The sequence below is a fragment of the Thermobia domestica genome, chromosome 15, assembly GCF_964235325.1.
Source record: "Thermobia domestica chromosome 15, izTheDome1.hap1.1, whole genome shotgun sequence".
NCBI classification, from domain to species: domain Eukaryota; kingdom Metazoa; phylum Arthropoda; class Insecta; order Zygentoma; family Lepismatidae; genus Thermobia; species Thermobia domestica.
In genome coordinates, this window is record NC_137468.1 from 161,863,151 (window position 1) to 161,882,311 (window position 19,161).

At 36.0% G+C, this 19,161-nt stretch overlaps 1 protein-coding gene across 1 annotated transcript in view; it reads right to left on the reverse strand.

The window, feature by feature from the left end:
- Positions 1 to 500: 500 nt before the first annotated feature.
- Positions 501 to 19,161, reverse strand: part of LOC145671324 (uncharacterized) — a 78,638-nt gene continuing 59,977 nt past the window's right edge. Inside the window, exons 4-7 of the mRNA XM_081740325.1 lie at positions 14,307 to 14,479; positions 13,442 to 13,472; positions 11,643 to 11,748; positions 501 to 721 (exon numbers count right to left, since the gene is read on the reverse strand). Coding sequence (XP_081596451.1) covers positions 651 to 721; positions 11,643 to 11,748; positions 13,442 to 13,472; positions 14,307 to 14,479 — 381 coding nt within the window. The 3' untranslated portion in view covers positions 501 to 650. The remainder of the gene's footprint in view (positions 722 to 11,642; positions 11,749 to 13,441; positions 13,473 to 14,306; positions 14,480 to 19,161) is intronic.

Here is a 19,161-nt window from a genome sequence, read left to right on the forward strand (position 1 = left end):
CAACAACTTGGTAATTTTATTTGTATATACTGGTATTCGTAATAATATTCAAACTGTACTACTAATTTGAAACAACTACACTACTACTGTTGCTGTTACTACTATTTAAAACTAATTGAAAGGAATCATCAAAGGCAAGTTTTAAAAGATTCCCTTCAATTCTTCTTTCTTTGTTCGAATAGCTGTTTATTGTGCTTTCGAAGGGCTATAAAAGAAAAAAATGTATTCTTTTGTTTACGAGAGACACGGACAATGAAACAATGCAAAACAACGGGTAGAAGTCCGTCTATCATGAAGGTAACGCTGTATGCATTATTTGATGAAACCAAAAATAAACAAACACAAACAAAAATATTTTTCTTGTACAGAAACATAATGAAAATTATAATAAATATTCTAGACACAAATGAAATTTAATATTCTACTAAAAGATAATTAGCAAAAATTGGCTCCTATACCAAATATTACAAATCGAGTAATTAAATAAATAAATAAATAAATAAAAAGCATATTTAATTTGTATATTTTTCCCTTTAATGTACATTACTTTCCGAACAACCTCAATAACAAATTAATAGTATAGACACCCGTACCAATTGAACCGGAAATCCTAGAATACCGTTCCCCTCTTTAAAATCATCATTTTATGTTCAGCACATGGGACAGGCATTCTTTCTCACTCTAGGTCTCGCTTTCGACTTGCGGTTGCTCTCGTCGTTCACTAGAAGAAAGAACGAATAAACAAATAAATAAATCAGAAGATATTAAACTTCAAGCAAACAAAAATACACATTAATAAACACAAACACACAATAACATTTCCCAATGTAAGATTTCGGTAATATTAATGCGCAACTTTTAATAGCTGACATCCGTTACGGCTCCGAAGTGAGAGTGAAAATAAATATGCTAGATTACAGCCGGAGGAATGCTATTTTATGAGGATGATTCAGAAAGTAATGCCTCTAAGGTGAGAACTTTATTTGTGTTTCACATATAGCACCGATGCAGTTATCAGTGGAAAGCTTGTAATGTCAGCTATAAATGGCGGCATCATTTCTCAACATAGTCCCATTACGGGCAACGTACTTGCGTCAACGCGAAACAAGGTGTTTCATGCCGTCGGCGAAGAATTGTGGTGGTTGCTGGCGATACCTTTGCCGAACTGCTGCTTCCACTTCCGCGTCACAACTCTAGTGTTGGCCCTTAAGGTGGTCCCTAAATTTGGGGAGGAGTACAAGATCCGGACTATAGGCAGGATGAGGCAGAATGTCAGCAACACTTTGCTAGCAGCTGGGACAACTTTGACATTTTTTTTGGCGGAGGAGAGAACGTGTGGCGGTACTCCATCGACTGATGCTATAACGTTTACTCCATAGGATGGTAATCCAAATAGAGCAAACATTATATAAAATAGTCGTAAATAGGATGTTTGCTCTAGCGTTGACGATGAAACAAGTTATTATAAGTAATAGCTCCTTTCAACGCCAACTACACATAAGCAAAAATTCTAAATACAACCTTTAAAAACACCAAAGATTCAGCATCATATTTTTTGAAAAATAATAAATTCCACAAATAATAAAAGAGAAGTATTTTCTGTACCATGCACCTAAATGGATGGCCACGAGGCTTGAGGAGATGACATGCACAATCGTAGCAAACACGCACAAATAGACTTAAAAATTTTAATTATTAAAATACTTACAAATCCCAATATTATAGTATGGGATATTATTTTGATAATTATATGTTGATGGATTTCCAATACTCTGATATCAATGGATAATTACATAATTGTTGAATTATATGTCGCAGCTAGAAAATCGTGCTTTGAGTAGTGAGTCCTTTGGCGCCGAATAGTGTTGCCTACCGCCAACTCTCTCTAGTTCTCGCTGTTCGCAGGAGTTTCTCGTGTTGGGTGACGTAAGAGCGGACAGAGCGATGATTGGCTGGAGAAGCGCTAGTCAAGGTCACGCCAACCGCCTGCATCCTCTTAGTGAGAGAACGCACACATAGAGACGTCGTCTGCTAGTAAGTGTCAGTCCTTTTAAATAAAAGGAGAATTAAACTGCTTGAACTGCATACAGTCAAAATAATGAATAAATGAGTTTATGACAAATGGCACCCGAACAGCTGATGGGTAAAGTTCTGATGAGATACGTTTATCCTAAGAACCCTGGCAACACTTATTAGCACTTGCATATAACGGGGACACACTGTAAGTTTTTTAAACAAACTTCAAATGGTCCATAGTTCACATTACCACTTGGTTAGCACTGCACTCACTAATATAAAATGTTTATTCAGTTCTAATTAGACGATATATGAATAACTGCGTAAATATATATTTATTATAGCCATGATAGTTCAAATGCAAATTCACTTAATACTTATAGAAATTGAATATTTAACACAAACACTTAAAATATTGCAAAATAACAAGAATAAAATGAGAAAACACTTGAAACAATGAATTAATTTCAACTTATAAAACACTTTCACCTTTGCAATTAAACATTTAAAAAAATTAATATTGAAATGAATATATATATATATATATATATATATATATATATATATATATATATATATCAGTTTGAGCATAACACTTCACTGTTCATTTATAACACACTGTTTGTACTTTTACTATCTGCACACGTTACACTGTCCGAATTGTTCATTATCCACAATCAACACCATGTTCCAGAACAATGTCCAATCCACAGATCATCTTCTCCGTTCATTCTCTTCCCATTGAATGAACACTCGGCGATTAAATCTTCTGCTCCTATCCTCTTCCCACTGGATAGGGCTAGGTCCATCGGTGGAAGTTCTTGAAGTTCTCGGCAGGCCATAGTCCTTTATGTTGCGTAGGACTATTTTCCAAAAATTCGACGCCAATATGAAGATGCTGAGGGTATTGTAATTTATTACGCATAAACTTATTCAACGTTTGATTTGCATCTTCCTTCTCCTCTTTTTTATATATAAAATCTGCTGCACCTGCTATTCCTGCATTCGTGTTAATTGGAGGTAAATAGGATGTGTTCTTCTTATTGGTTGGACCTACGTGTGTTCTTCCTTGTGTTTTATTCTTCGTTATTGTTATATACTTGGGATGGGTTAACAAAAGAAATGTAAGTATTTCTTCTTTCACTTTTTTCTTTTAAATCTTTTCATGAGTATCAACCACGACAAGCACGTCCCAATCCTCAATACCTTCGTAAAACTTCATCAAATAAGTACATGGTACATGATAAATTAATATTGAAATATACCTATATAGGACATGATGCTGAATAAAATATATATAGATAATATAATAAGCCTATAGACGTAATCTTAATGATGACTGTTACATGAATATTATAATGAAGAGAGAAATAAACCAATATAAACTCGAATGATGGAGAATTATATTGAGGCAAAGTCAGGTGTCTACAGATGCCAACCTGTATCCATCTAAGGAATGGTCTGACGACTAAACGAGGAAGAGCCAACCCACAAAAACCATATAAACCTACCCACTATAAGTACGACCACGAAGACACACAGAGATGTGGTTAACAAAAGTAAGTTATGCTACAGAAACCCCTTAGAGTTTGTATAGAAGACAAAAAAAAATGATGCACATAAAATTCATGGCGAAACGTGGTCGTAGGTTTTAAGGTAAAAATTTAATGTTGTTCCTATAACAACAAAAGGAATACTGTAATAAATGTGTATATTACTCTAATAACTCCTAATATATCTCTACATTTAAACTGACTTCTTCGAAGTGCTAATGGTAATATTTCTCTAATAAACTCAACAACTTTCCTTCGTCTAAATTACCATGTCGCACTTACCACACAATATTTTCATCGAAAAAACTGGAATGTACTCTCACTTCTTGATCTTCATTATTGATGATACACAATTGATCTTTGCTTTCTTCTTCTTCTTCTTCTTGGTTCATGTAATCTCCATTGGCTTCCTTTTCAGCTTTCTCTAAAATATCACTGAACTGTTCTTCATCCACATGCTTCTTTAAAACTTCTAGCCATTTTTTCTAGTAGCTGGTGTTGGTCTCCACAACTTCATTCTAGAAACGTTCTGAAATCCAATATATTTGCCACTTTGCGGATCCACTACTTCAAAAACATTTTCGCTAACTTGTTTCCACAATAAGTAAGGTCCACGGAACACTTCACCCAGTTTGGCTATACCTTTGTCCACTAAGCTACTAATATTATACTGACGTAAGAAAACTAAATCACCTTTACACAAAGTTCTTTGAGTTCTCTGATGAACGTTCAACTTTTCGTTTCGTTGCTGAATGATTTTCTTTCGCCGTAAATCAGCCATGATTAATTTTTTATTCCAATCTATACCTTCTTGCTCATCGAGTGTTTCGTTGGTTTTCACAATTCCAAAATGTAATAACGTGAATTCTTCTGGCTTGATGTTAAGATGTAATTTTCGGGTGCTATTCCCAAACTGGCACTAATAGTATAATTCAACAACAAACACGCTTGAACAATATATTCTGGCCATGAAGAATGAGAATCTCGGCACAACACACGCAAAATTCTTTCTAAATCAGCATGGAATCTTTCGATGACATTTCCTTGTGCGTGATAAGGCGTAGTATAATGTATTTTGATATTATACGCTTCCATAGCTTGTACAAATTCCTTGCCAATAAACTGTGGTCCGTTATCTACCAAGATGTTCATGAAAATACCAAGATGAAGCATGTATGACTCAGTAAGACATTTTGCTACACTTGCACTTGTTGCACGTCGAAGTGGATATGCCACTAAATAACGAGAGTATACATCACAAACTGTTAGTAGCTAAGTTTCACCATGTTTATTTCGAGGGAGAGGGCCAACTAAATCTGCTGAAACCAAATAACGAATGCTTTTCGCTGGCACTGATTGCATTAAACACTTCACTGGGTGATGATCTACCTTCGTCCCCATGCAGACCTCACAATCAAGAATGTACGATTTAATGTCACTACGCATGGTTTTCCAATAAAACATACGGGAAATGATATTAAACACTTTCATGAATCCAAAGTGACCGTAATGATCATGGTAGCCAATTAAAATGTTTTTCACTAAACATGGAGGTACACACAATTTCAATCTGTCTGGAAAGTGAAAATCTCTCACCATCAAAATACCATTTTCCAAAGTGTAATTTTGTTTCCAATTTCGTGCACTACTACGAAAAGAACTTTTATTTGCACTGTTTTCACTTTCACTTATATTACCTTGTAGGTAACTGATAATAGGACAGTACTCGTCACATTCCCATTGTAATTTCGCAATTATAGACGGATCTAAATCGAACACTTCTGATTGAACAGCCTGTATAGGGTTCACGTTCACCATTAAATCTTCCTGTGTTGGTAACATACGAGATAAACAATCACTTAAGGTGTTAGTCTTGCCTTTTATGAATTCTATTTCGTAATCGTAAGATTAAAGTTCAAGAGACCATCTCATAAGTCTCGCGTTCCAATTACGCATGCGTTTTAACTGCACTAAACCTTTATGATCTGTTCGTATGTATATTTTCGCTCCTTTAAGCCAAACATGCCACTTACGAATACCCCACACAAATGCTAAACATTCGAGTTCAATTATGGCATAATTCTGTTCGTGTTTATTAAGAGTACGGCTTGCATATTCTAACACACACTTTTCATCGTCTATAATTTGATAACACACACAAGCCAACCCGAGTTTGCTTGCATCACTTTCGAGGTACAACGGCTTGTCAAACTGAGGATGGTGTAACTTCACATCTTTCACTAATTCAGCCTTTAATAACTCAAATGCCTTTTGGTGTTCATCTTGCCACTTCCATTTCTTTTCCTTCTTTAAGAGTTCATAAAGGGGTTTAGCAATAACAGCATGAGCTTTGACTGTTCGCGAATGCCACTGAACAGCACCAAGAAATGAACGTAACATTTTTAAATTTTTAGGTACTGGTAACTTATCGATTGCTTCAGCTGATTTCGGATCCTTTCGTATGCCTTCAGAAGATACATAATAACCTAAATAGTTAATTTCACTTACACCAAAAATGCACTTCGATAAATTTAGCGTCATATTCGCATCACTCAATAAATTAAGCACTTCATCTAACTGCTGTAAGAATTCTGGTACGGTTTTACAAGCAAGAGCTACGTCGTCCATATACCTGATTAATTTCTCCTGTAATGTTAAGGGGAACACTTTATTCAAGCACAATTGTAACACAGACGATCCATTTTTTTTACACCAAACACCATGCGTATATATTCATATAACGTTTCTTCAAACAAGAAAGCTAAATATGGCATAGAATCTTCCGTAATTTCACATTGTTGATACGAACTAGTAAAATCAAGAGTACCTAGCACACGTTTTCCACTAAATTTAGCAGAGGTCGGACAACTTTTCTACACGCAGAGCTGGATTCTTAATGTGCACATTCAAAGCTCTACAATCAGTTACTATTCTCAACGCTCCACTCTTTTTCAATACTACGTGCAACGGTAATAAATGACATGATGAACTAGGTCTGATTACACCCCACTTTAATAATTTTCGGATCTCTTCACGCACTCCTTCCTTATATTTGTGCGGAATATCGTAAGGACGAGCAACGATGGGTTCACTAGTGTCTACTTCTAATCGGTACTGAAATTTATTACACAGGCCAGGAAAACGGGCGAACACTCTTCTATGTTTCAATAACAACTGAAATAATTCTTATTTCTCGTTCTCATTAAACAGCGTAGCGCGTGTAACTGCATCCCTTATTTCATCTACTGTGAAATATAGATCTGCTGGGAAGTCCTCCATTAAGTCACTAGCTTCATTTTTCTCTAAAGGCTCGGCGCATCCACTGCGGAACACATTCACCGTTCTCGCATAAAACTCATTAAGGTCCTTTATCTCGGACAACACAGAAATAGGGACTACCTTGCACTTAACTTCATTTATATTAGCTACAATGACACTCTCACTATTTCTCTGTATTAAAGGCACTTCACCACTAATTCCTTGAAATTCAACACGCAAGTTACTTCGCTTAAAAACAATGACACTGTTTAATTTCTCAAGAAAGTTTGCACCGAGTATTACATCTTCGTGCAGTTCTGGTAACACAAGAAATTCAACCGGCACTTCCACATTTTCAATTCGTACCGTTAAAATAACTTTTCCTTTCACGCTCTTTTTCTTTCTTCCAAGAAAATCGCACAAAACGATGTGCTCTCCTTTCTGCAAATGCACATTTGTTACACACTTTGTTACTTCCCGAAAATATTGTACCGTAATAAGCACAATTCTGATCCACTATCTAATAGACAAATTTTGGGTTGATCGTTTAGGAAAATTTTTACTCTCATTGTATTATGACCTAATTCGCATTTGATCACTTCTTCTTCATTATCATTACCTATATCATCATCTGCTTGTAAATCTTCTTCGTTGCACATATGTGGAAAAGTAATCCTGTTTACATTACTGAAATCCCTCCCCTTTGCTTCGACCACATGGGAAGGCGGTGCTAGTTTAAAGGCACAGAATTCTGTGGATAAAACCCACTTTTTTGGTATGTATACTGACGTTGCTGATTATTACCATTATTCACGTTGGGACCTCAGTTAAACGTTGGAAACCAAGTATTGTTTTGATTCGAACTACCTTGAGAATTCGACGCACTACTTTGGTTTTCGTTTGCCCTTGTACCTTGCGTTTCGTTTCGATTTTCACTTGTACTCGTGTTTTGTCGGCTATTGCCTTGTGACTGATTACCACCGTTGGAGTTATTATTATTTCTATTAAAATTACCTCGCCGTCCACGTCTATGAAATTTCTTCTTCCATCCTTGTTTGAAATTCGGGCGTGCACTATTATCACTGCTCACTTCACTACCATGTTCTACTTTCACATTATTCACACTAACACCGGCACCACCTTGCTGTTTCTGTTTATTACGCTGATTGTCGTACATATTCGTTATCCCTGACAATCCTTCAATAGACTGCACACTCGCAAGGAACTGATTTATATTATCTGGCATAGAGTCCATCATAGCTAATTGGTACCGCTTGGGCAGGAGAGTGATGATGTGTGACAACGTAATGGTTGGATTTTCATATTCTTCCCGGGCTTGAATTTGGCTAAAACGCTGTCACAAAATCAACAACACTACTGTAACGTTTTGGATCAAACGGAATAGAACGCAAATTACGTAGACGCGTGGCTTTCACTAAGGGACTCTCAAATGCATTCTGAAACTCTATCACAAATTCTTGGAAAGTTTGACACTTCTTACCGTGCAAATCATACCACTTAAGCTCACTGTCTTTAAGAATCAATGGCATAATCATCAAATATTCGCTCTGAGGCACTCCGGCGAACGACATTTCACTACAGAAATTTTCTAAAAATGCACTTGCACTTTCCTTCATCATATCCCCTGAAAATGTAGAGAGTTGCTTAACGTCTGCTAATCGCAATGAACAACGCCTTGCGCTCACTTCACTGTTTCTTGCTCGTTTGATATGCGGACTTTCCTTCTCGGTTTTGATTCTTGGCACGGTCCTCCTTATTACATCACTTTCCACTTCAGTATCAGACGCCGTCAAAAACTCACTACTCGATTTTCTTTCACGCTTCACACTGCGCACGGAACCTGTATTTCTTTGCGACCTATTACTTCCTGCGTCTTGGTGCTCATTTGCTAATTCTATACGTTGCACACGCTCTGATAATCGTTCCACATCTTGCTTGGTTTGTTCACTTAATTCACTGGCGCAAAGACATGTTTCAAAACACTGCTGGTTAAATTTAATCTGCTCGTGGCACACTTGAATACACTCTTGTACTGCTACACCATATTCACTTCGTTTAGTCTCGCACTTCTGAATTCTACTTTCGCGGTACTTGTCGAGACTTTCGATTCTTTTCTCGTAATCATCTACTCTATTGTAACATTCACTTAACTGACGTTGTTGGTCGTTTACTTGGCGCGTATTTTCTTCAACTGTGCCTCGTATATCATGCACTGTCTCTGCTAATTCCCGTACGCTTCTACGTATGTCTTCACTCGTATTAAAACACTTTGATTCCACAGCTTCAATTCGCTCTATTAATTCATGCCGCACTGCACTAATACACTCATTCAAATTTTTGATTTCATTCTGCATGGTAACATTCACATTGTTAATTTCACCGGATAAATCATCTTTACATTGGGATATATTTTCACGGCACTCGCTACGTAATTCTTTAATATCATCTTCCATCCTCTCAACACTTTCACTCACACGTTTTTGATTATCACTCAATTCATTTTGACTTTCTTTAATTTCGTTAATTGATGCACTCAGTTCTCTCTGCATCGATAAGAGAACTGTTCTAAGATCACCCTCAGCCATGATGTTGTAAATATAACAAATTCCCTAACACAAATAATTGACTAATTTCTTCAAAAATCTAAGAGTGCAAATAATTAAAAAATAATTCTCTAATTTAAACAGGATTTAGGCTCCAATATGCAAGGACGAATGCACTGGATAAGGATACAGTAACACGAATTTTATGTGCCTTGTAGTACCCTGAGATGGCGGCAAAAATTACGCAGTAGGTTTTGAACATCAAGAATACCTAGGCCTATGCTCGTAAACACAAAAACTGAGCATTTATACAAAAAGAAAGGTCCCTGATTCGATCCCGGGTTTCCGCACCATTTTATAACGTTTACTCCATAGGATGGTAATCCAAATAGAGCAAACATTATATTAAATAGTCGTAAATAGGATGTTTGCTCGAGCGTTGACGATGAAACAAGTTATCATAAGTAATAGCTCCTTTCAACGTCAACTACACATAAGCAAAAATTCTAAATACAACCTTTAAAAACACCAAAGATTCAGCACCATATTTTTTGAAAAATAATAAATTCCATAAACAATAAATGAGAAGTATTTTCTGTACTATGCACCTAAATGGATGGCCACGAGGCTTGAGGAGATGACATGCACAATCGTAGCAAACACGCACAAATAGACTTAAAAATTTTAATTATTAAAATACTTACAAATCCCAATATTATAGTATGGGATATTATTTTGATAATTATATGTTCATGGATTTCCAATACTCTGATATCAATGGATAATTACATAATTGTTGAATTATATGTCGCAGCTAGAAAATCGTGCTGTTGAGTAGTGAGTCCTTTGGCGCCGAATAGTGTTGCCTACCGCCAACTCTCTCTAGTTCTCGCTGTTCGCAGGAGTTTCTCGTGTTGGGTGACGTAAGAGCGGACAGAGCGATGATTGGCTGGAGAAGCGCTAGTCAAGGTCACGCCAACCGCCTGCATCCTCTTAGTGAGAGAACGCACACATAGAAACGTCGTCTGCTATAAGTGTCAGTTCTTTTAAATAAAAGGAGAATTAAACTGCTTGAACTGCATACAGTCAAAATAATGAATAAATGAGTTTATGACAATGCTTCGTTTCCGGGTAGCAATGGTGTATCCACGACTTGTCGTCGGCGATGAATGTTCCTGGGCGCACAACCTTCGGCAGTCAGAAATTCAATGACAGCCCGCTGTTTCAACCGAACGTCACAACTGGATGCCATTGATTGCTTTATTACTCTGGAACGAGAGGAGATAGGAAAGTGAAAAAAGTGACTTTTATGGTTTACATATCAGTGCATTAATGATAAACAGTTCAGAATGTTCTCAGTACTATTGGTCAAGAAGCGGGATTGAAGGCATTACTTTCTGAATCAAACATGTATTAGCAGTGAAGTGTTGTTGGACACAAGCACAACGCGCTTTCGTGAGTATTGGCTTTATGATAGCAGTGCAGTGGACAGCACTTCAATGTTAGGAAACAGGGAAGAGTATGAAATCGACATATAATACAAAGGTGGGGAGAATAATTCCATATTCGCTGAAAGCAAGATTGAGGACGAGGTCAAGACAATTCCATCCAGAATGGCCGCATCTATAATGCATAATTTCATTTGACGATTTTCAACTGTATATCATAAAGTATTGGCTATATTCCTCTTGTTATTTTTAAGAAAAAAGATATCAGGGTTCCTACTGATCTGGAAAAATATATTTCCCTGACTTCTACCTGGTCTTTTAAAGGAAATTCTCTGACTTTCGAGACAAGTGTCGGATGACGTTGACATATAAATAAGGAATAAATAACGATGAATATTTATATATGAGAACATTTATTATATAGGGACAAATAGTAATCAATTGCTCATAAGTAAAGCAACAAAAAAAAAAAAAAAAAAAAAAAAAAAATAGGTATTATAATGGTTGGCTAAGCTGAAATTGGTGTACAATTAATGTTAGAAAAAAGATATTTCATAAAATTTTCCTGACTTTCCTTGATCTCCAGTCTTTTTCACTGACTTCCCTGACCGGTAGGAACCATGGATATATATGTAATCAGTTTAGTTTACAAATGGCATTATGTCTTTTATATATATATAGATAATGGCAGGTTTTTCTGTATATATATATATATATATATATATATATATATATATATATATATATATATATATTTATTTATAATGGAATAAAAAATGAAGGAAGAGAGAGGAATTACTTACGAGTTTTATCAAAGTATTCTTCAGAGCAACAACCGCAAAAGTACGATACCACACTCAACGGAAATCTCCTACATCTTGACCTCCACGATGATGGAATGCGATGGGCCTATAATAAAAGAATATAAACTTTAACTTATAATTAATACGATTCATGATTAACGAATAACAAAACCTTATTTAGGAATATTATATGTTGGGAATTGTTGTTGGAAGTTCTAAAGGAGATTGGGTTGGTGTGGAAAGATCGAAGACTAATAAGAAACTAACAAGTAAGTGTTAGAATAGGGGAGGAAATGACAGAGGAGAGTGCAATTGGAAGGGGAGTTCGACAGGAATGCTGTCTCTCGACAACATTATTTTATATTTATTTAGAAGAGATAATGAAAAAGAGCCCACATAATCAAGACGGCATTTCAGTAGGGACAGACGATATGGCACTTGTTGTAGAATCTGAGAATCAATAGGATGTTAGAAAACTTGAGGAAGGGAAGGGAGAAACAAGATGTGGGAGGAAAAGAATGGCGAAAGAAGCCTTTAGGAGAAAGAAAAGTCTGTTTTGTGGGACCTTAAATAAAGAGTTGAGAAAAAGACTTCGTGTGGAATGTTTTACTGTATGGGACGGAAACATGGACATTACGTAAAAGCGATGGAAAACAACTGAAAGCCTTCGAAATGTGGTTGTGGAGAAGAATGGAAAGAATTAGTTGGATCGAGCGGAAAACGAATGAGAGGGTGTTAGAAATGGTGGGGGAGAAAAGTACAGCTTTAGATAAGAGGAAGGAAATCTGGTTGGGACATTGCCTAAGAAGAAATTGTATCATGAGGGATGTGCTAGAGAGTATGGTGGTAGGAAATAGAGGGAGAAGGTGAAGGATTCTACAATTAATGGACGATATAAAAACAGAGAAATCGTACGTGAAGACAAAGAGGTTAGCGGAAGACCGTGGAACATGGAAGCTTCTCAGCTGCGGCAAGTGATCTGCCAATCAGGGCAGAATACCTATGATGATGATGATGATATACACACACTGCGAATTCTGACGAATTATGCTACAATTCAAATAAATAAATAACAGTACTACAAGTATTTCAATTATGCAGGTGAATTTAGAATAGGAAACGTATTTTCTTGATTAGGACATGCATTGCCAAAAAAACACTTTTTTTTTCTCTTGTTTTCATTATTAATTTCGGGATGTGTTGATTTTAATTCATTTATACATTAAAAACAAAAATAAATAAATAAATAAATAAAAATGAGTACATGATAGCAATCTCTTAACTACGGCCAACAGCTTGAAAGCTGATGAAGGACAATACGACTCTTTGTATTCAATTATTGATACTAAAATAGGGCTCAGGTGACCTTCTTGACTTTAGGTGAAAGCCAATGACTTTAGGTATGACATTGTCTGATCGCATAGTATGGAAGTGTGCTACAGCAACACTTAAAAAAATATATTGAACATAGAAATGTTATTCTTTATTCGAAATAAAAAAAAAAAAAAGAAAACATACATCATTCATTCTAAAAACATCTTTCCTAGATAAACTTCGGGAGCAAATATTTACTCAGGACTTTTACAAGGAGGAGTAAAACTGCTCTCATTAGGCAACATAGCACGCTTACTAGCACTAATTTTGTTTTACAACGGCCAACACATCCAAAATATCAAGAAGTTTGAGCATAACAATAAACCTCTCTCCTCGTACCTTCAACAGCTCTGATATTATCAGAGAGAGAAAATGCACGTTTTTTAAAATAAATAAATAAATGTAAATTAGTGGTCTCTACTTACCTTTGACTTCTTGCGAAAAATGGACAATGGTCTAAAAACAACAAAGAGAAAAGAGAAAGAGAGAGAAAAATATTAGTATTACATACAAAATACAATGATCTAACTATATAGCTATCAAAAATTTTATTATTTCATGCAGTGAGGTAATTTGTTTCAACTTGCAACAAGCAGAAAGCTGAGCATGGGCGTCCACAGGATATTTTGTGGCCTTTTCGCACATAAGGCTACACTCACGATGGGAGCAGGAAAAGGAGTCAATATACAGGACTGAAGCGCTGATTTGTACAGTATCATCCTAGTATTCAGAATATATTTACGCAAAAAGACAAGTGGTTATACGTAATATATTTTGATTACTACTTACCATCATATCACAAGTATTTTAAATTGGAAACGTAAAGAAATAAGGAAAATATTGGAGAATTAAATTTAGAAAATATTGCTTATGCCCATAAACTGAATTCAAATTATTGATTTACTTGAATTTCAAAGAACTAACCACGCTCCCTCCTCCTTATCCCCTTGGGAATGTCCATAAAGCTGAGCAACAATCAGGTAAATTCTGATTACCTAAGAAGATAGTTCCTAACATGGAGCACTTGGTGGTGGCTGTGGTGTATCTCTTACCTATCAGTATAAAATTTAAGTTAAATGTGAAACATTCAGTTCACTGATGTAAAAAAAAAAAAAAAAAAAAAAAAAAAAAAAAAAAACGGAGCTTGACTTTACAAATAAGCAAAAATAAATAAATAAATGTAAAAGTGTTTGATAATCATTACGTTGAACATTCAGGAGAGGGAGGATTATTGTGAACTTTATTAATATATTAGTAATACAAGGGTAGGACACTACTTAGAGGTATTACCTGGTTTTTGTACTTTCCCTTGCTGGTACTTGAACTACGGGAGGTCCTTCCTCTGATTTTTCAACAACTTGTGCTTGTGGCTTCTCTGGTAAAGGACACTCTACAATAGAGTCCAACTTAGGCGTTGGTAGCTCTGGCGCTGGCACTGAAGGTTGTGGAGCAGGAGTTGCCGACTGAGAAGGAATAGAATAGAATATTTTGTTGTCGTTAAGCTTTATAAGCAATAAACAACGTCCAAATAATATATCTAATTAAGGTTAATATTGTAAAATTACCTAGTTAGAGCAATTTATACACGGAATTTTAATTTCTTTTCATAACTTTTTATTATGAAAGTTTTTGTTATAAAACAATATAACACACATTTACTAAGAACAACACAAAATCCACTAAGTAATTAGGGTAAATAGGTGTCCCAAGGTACAGGCAGCCAAAAGAAGGATATCCACAAAGTTCTAGGCAAACTGAGTGGAAGTGGGCTATGATTCTCAGTGCTTCACACAAGCAAAGAGAGGTTGGAGTTCCGGAAACCTTCAGGCAAACTAAGCGGGAAGGAAACCCACGAAGCTCTAAGAATAGTTGCGGCTAGAAATCTTTTAGAGGTCTACTCAAACTAGGAGAGCAGTTAAGTTTTTACAATGCTCCAGGCAAGCAGAGTTGGCAGGAGGTCTCAAAGCTCCAGGCAAGCTAAGAGAGGGGAGTTGACAAGCTGAAACTGATGTTGTTTGAGGCGATGCATCGAGTTTTATCCTTTCTTTTTTTTAAAGTAGCGTAGCAATGGTGCTAGCCTTTTTCTTATCACATAACCAAGTGGTAACGAAGATTTTTGTCTTTGCTTTATGTAGTAACTTTTAGTGGAAGGGCATGTGTTCTTGTTTATAAATAAAAGCACATGCTGATGTTTACAAATACAACCACGTGCAGAATATTACAATATATATGGGATAATTTTTTTTAGCTACTTTTGCAGCTGCAGTACTTGCAGAATTTAGAACTTCCGAGTAAACGTTCTTTCGATTGTTCAGCATCTGGTCCTGAAATATGCTGTCCTCTGTTAATGTGGACATGAATAACTCAGGTATTGAGCTTAGGTTCGTTACCTGTGGCCTTCATTGACCTACCATACGAGTGGCGCAAAGGAAATAACGGAGAAAAAGTGGAGACACCTATGTCAGAAGTCTTCGAGGCCTCGCCTGTTGTCAACTAAATGGAAGGACGCAAAGTGTGAAAAAGTAACTGACTGGACCGCGACTCGAACGTGGGTCCTCCGGGATACCGTGCCGATGCATTAACCACTACGCCACAGAAATATAGAAATATTAGTCTCAGATCATACGCGTAAAAAAAAAGACAAAGAGACAAAATGAATAAACAAATAAGTAAGTTCAAAGTAAAACATAATCTTTAACGTCACATGGCTATGCCCTATATGCTAAAGGAGACGGATAACTAATGAGACTGAATAATTGTGGAAGACTTGGTAGAATAAAACAGGAGAACTCCGATAAAACTCACGTAAACGCTGCTGATTAGCCCACTAAAGAACATTGTTGCTCTTACAGGATTCTCTTTGCTATGATGGAGAAAGGTACTAACTAACTAATTCTATGGCGTATGGAATCCGAAGGTTTAATACCGCGCTCACAAAAGCTCTCCACCGACTCCTATCCTTAGCCAACTGGATCCAGTTCCTACTTTGTATTCCTATTTCTGCGAGATCCATCTTAATATTGTCCTCCCATCTGCGTCAAGGTTTTCCTAATGATCGTTTTCCGATTGGTCTTCCAGTCAAGACTTTGAAAGCGTTCCTACTATCTCCCATCCTGGCTACATGACCTAGCCTTTTAGACTTGATGACCCTAATAATGTTGGGTAAACCGTATAAATTATGTAGTTCCTCGTTATGGAGTTTTTGCCAATTTCGTTCTTCTTGGGTCCGAATATTCGTCTGAGGATCTTGTTCTCAGATACTTTCACTCTACATTCTTCCCTCAGAGTAAGCGACCATGTTTCGCAACCATACAGGACAACAGGCATGATTATCGTTTTCTATATTTTAAGCTTCAAATTCCTCGACAGAATTAGCGACGACAAGAGATTTTGAACTTAATAATAACCGAGTAATAGGGGAAAGATTTTCAAAACAAAATGAAAGAAATGTATGTGGTGTTCGTTGATTTAGACAAAAGTTCGTTAAATGCCTTTTCTCCTTCCTAAGGCTTTTATGTGCCTGAACTGGGTAATTTTGATGGAGATACTAAAGAATTTCGAGACGGTATAAAATATACCAAAGGCTTAGAAGAAACTTACATATAAAGAAACGATTGTGGTTAGATGAAATAGTAGAGGACCATGTGACAGATGTTACACCAAAACATTGCATTTCGCCAAAATTATTTAATACCTATTTGCAAGAATAGTGAAGAATGATTTGAGCAGAAGGAAGGGAGGTATAAGGCAGAAGGGGGAAGAAAACAACACAGATGACCAGTTTTTGATATACAGATAATATTGTTACTAAAATTTTAATATGTGAATGGAAAGTAGAAAGCTAGCATAGAAATGACGAAATATTGCGAAGAAGAATAAAACAAAGTATATTATATATGTCGCTGAATGAAGACTTAGAAAGATTCATCAAATATTGAGTATTGTGCTGTAAGGAGCAGAAACATGATAGGTGAAAGTAACTTTTCTTAACTGGAGTTTAACTTTTCTTTCAATCACTGAGATTACAAGTAACGGAATCCACTGTTTAAATCCTTCCTTGTGTTTTGGTGCAATATTACAGTCTCGGTCACTATAGCCTGTTCTGTGTTGGGCGTAATATTAGTCCGCGAATACAATTTACTGAATTTAGCTGTGAGGAACTGAATAATATGTTTGTCGATGATAAAATATATATTTTGCTATTCAGGATGAATTGTGCTGAAGAAGTAATTATTTTAAAATATTACTACGCAAAGTAAGAAAAAAGCACACAGTGCGGGAAAGCATTTTGTTCCAAAATTACACAGGGAGGGGATTAAAGTGAGATCTGAATCACTTTTGCAAGAACGTCCAATTGAAATCGAACCCTAGATTACACACGTAGCGTGTTTACCACTTAACCATACATGAGCACAGGCTTCGTTCGTATGAAATAAATGTTTAAAAAAAAGTATACATTAAACTACCTAGTAGTTTAAAAACATTACAAGATAAACATAAAAATGTAGAAAGAAAGGGAATGCTTTGCAAATTATTAAGCAGAAGTAAAATTTTCCACTCCCACGTTATGGAAACAAGTCAATTGATAGAATATCTGGTTCCATGTTAGTTTATGTCCAAAAGATAAAGTTCCTTTATTTCTCACATTATGTGATGTAATTTTGTGAAAATATTAAATGAACATATGTTTAGTTTGAATTCACATGCATGATACAGACTATGGAACCATAAGAGTAAAAAAAACCGAACTATTGTCCACATCAATTTCATAAGAGGGCACTATGCCAACCTGAAACATTATAAAATCCCTTCTCTAGAGGCAGAAATTCCTATTTTGCTCTTGAATTTCCCACGTTATACTGCTTACAAGGGACATCACCCAATTGTCCGGCTCTGATTTCCATGAAATTTTTATTTTCTGATAGAAGGCATGTATGTATTATTTGCGATGACAGAAATTTTTGCCATGGTGCATATTTTCTATTTCTTTATAATTTTAAAGAGTCGTAATGTGGTTATTAGAGATTACTGCAGAAGTCCCTTACTACCCTTTGTAAACGGAGTGTTAATGAAAAAAGTGAAGGACAACCATGTGGATACATATAAGGCCTAGGGGAAAGTCGTATGGTAGGTATGACCTTGACGGCAGCCATCTTGAAATCTGCCATTTGGAATTAAGGTTAAGTTTTTTTAAATTAGAAAAGGGTAATATGATACATAATTTCGGGCTAGAGTTTAATCAGGAAGGCAATTGTGAAGTTAGTTTTAAGATACGCACACTTGGGGAAAAGTTACAGGCATAATAATTGTTTACACTTACTATGTGTATAGGTCCCTTACCTCCGCTTCTACCCCGCGTATTAATGATAATAAGTTGATAAAAGCTTCGGTAATACATATTAGGCATAGAGGGAAGTGATACGGTAAGGGTAACAAGCAATAAGCATCCAGCAATCCTTCTGAATTTATTCTGTTGCTTATCCCAACACTATTCATGAACTGACAAATCGCAAGTCTTAAAAAATGTAGTAAATTTAGAAAACATGAACCATGGCAGCAATTGCAAAGTGCAAGTTGGAATCTTAAAACATGCGGTAAAAATTAAGAGTGTTACCAACTTGAAAGATCGAATAATGGACGTTTGGTGCACATTAGAAGCAGTCCTAAATTCATATTGGTTAACTATAGAACAACAATAAGCATACCATTGGACCCTTTTGGGAAAATTTGTTATTGAACTGAGGTGTCACATGCTATGGTTATCATTTTTCAAAACTTGACTTTAATTCAAACTGGTGGATTTCAAGATGGCTGCCGTCAAGATCATACATACCATACGACTTCTTCCTAGGCCTTATATGTATCCACATTGTTGTTCTCCACTTGCTCTCCAAAGGGTAATAAGGGACTTCTGCAGTAATCTCTAATAACCACATCACAACTTTCAAAAATTATTTAAAATAATAGAAAACATGCACCATGGCAAAAATTTCTGTCATCACAAATAATGTATACATGCCCTCTATCAGCGAAAAGTATTTCATTGAAATCGGAGCCGGACACTTGGATGATGTCCCTTGTTAGGAAAAAAAAACTTTAATATGTGAAAAATGAAACTATTGAACCTCATTTACTTGATTCAATT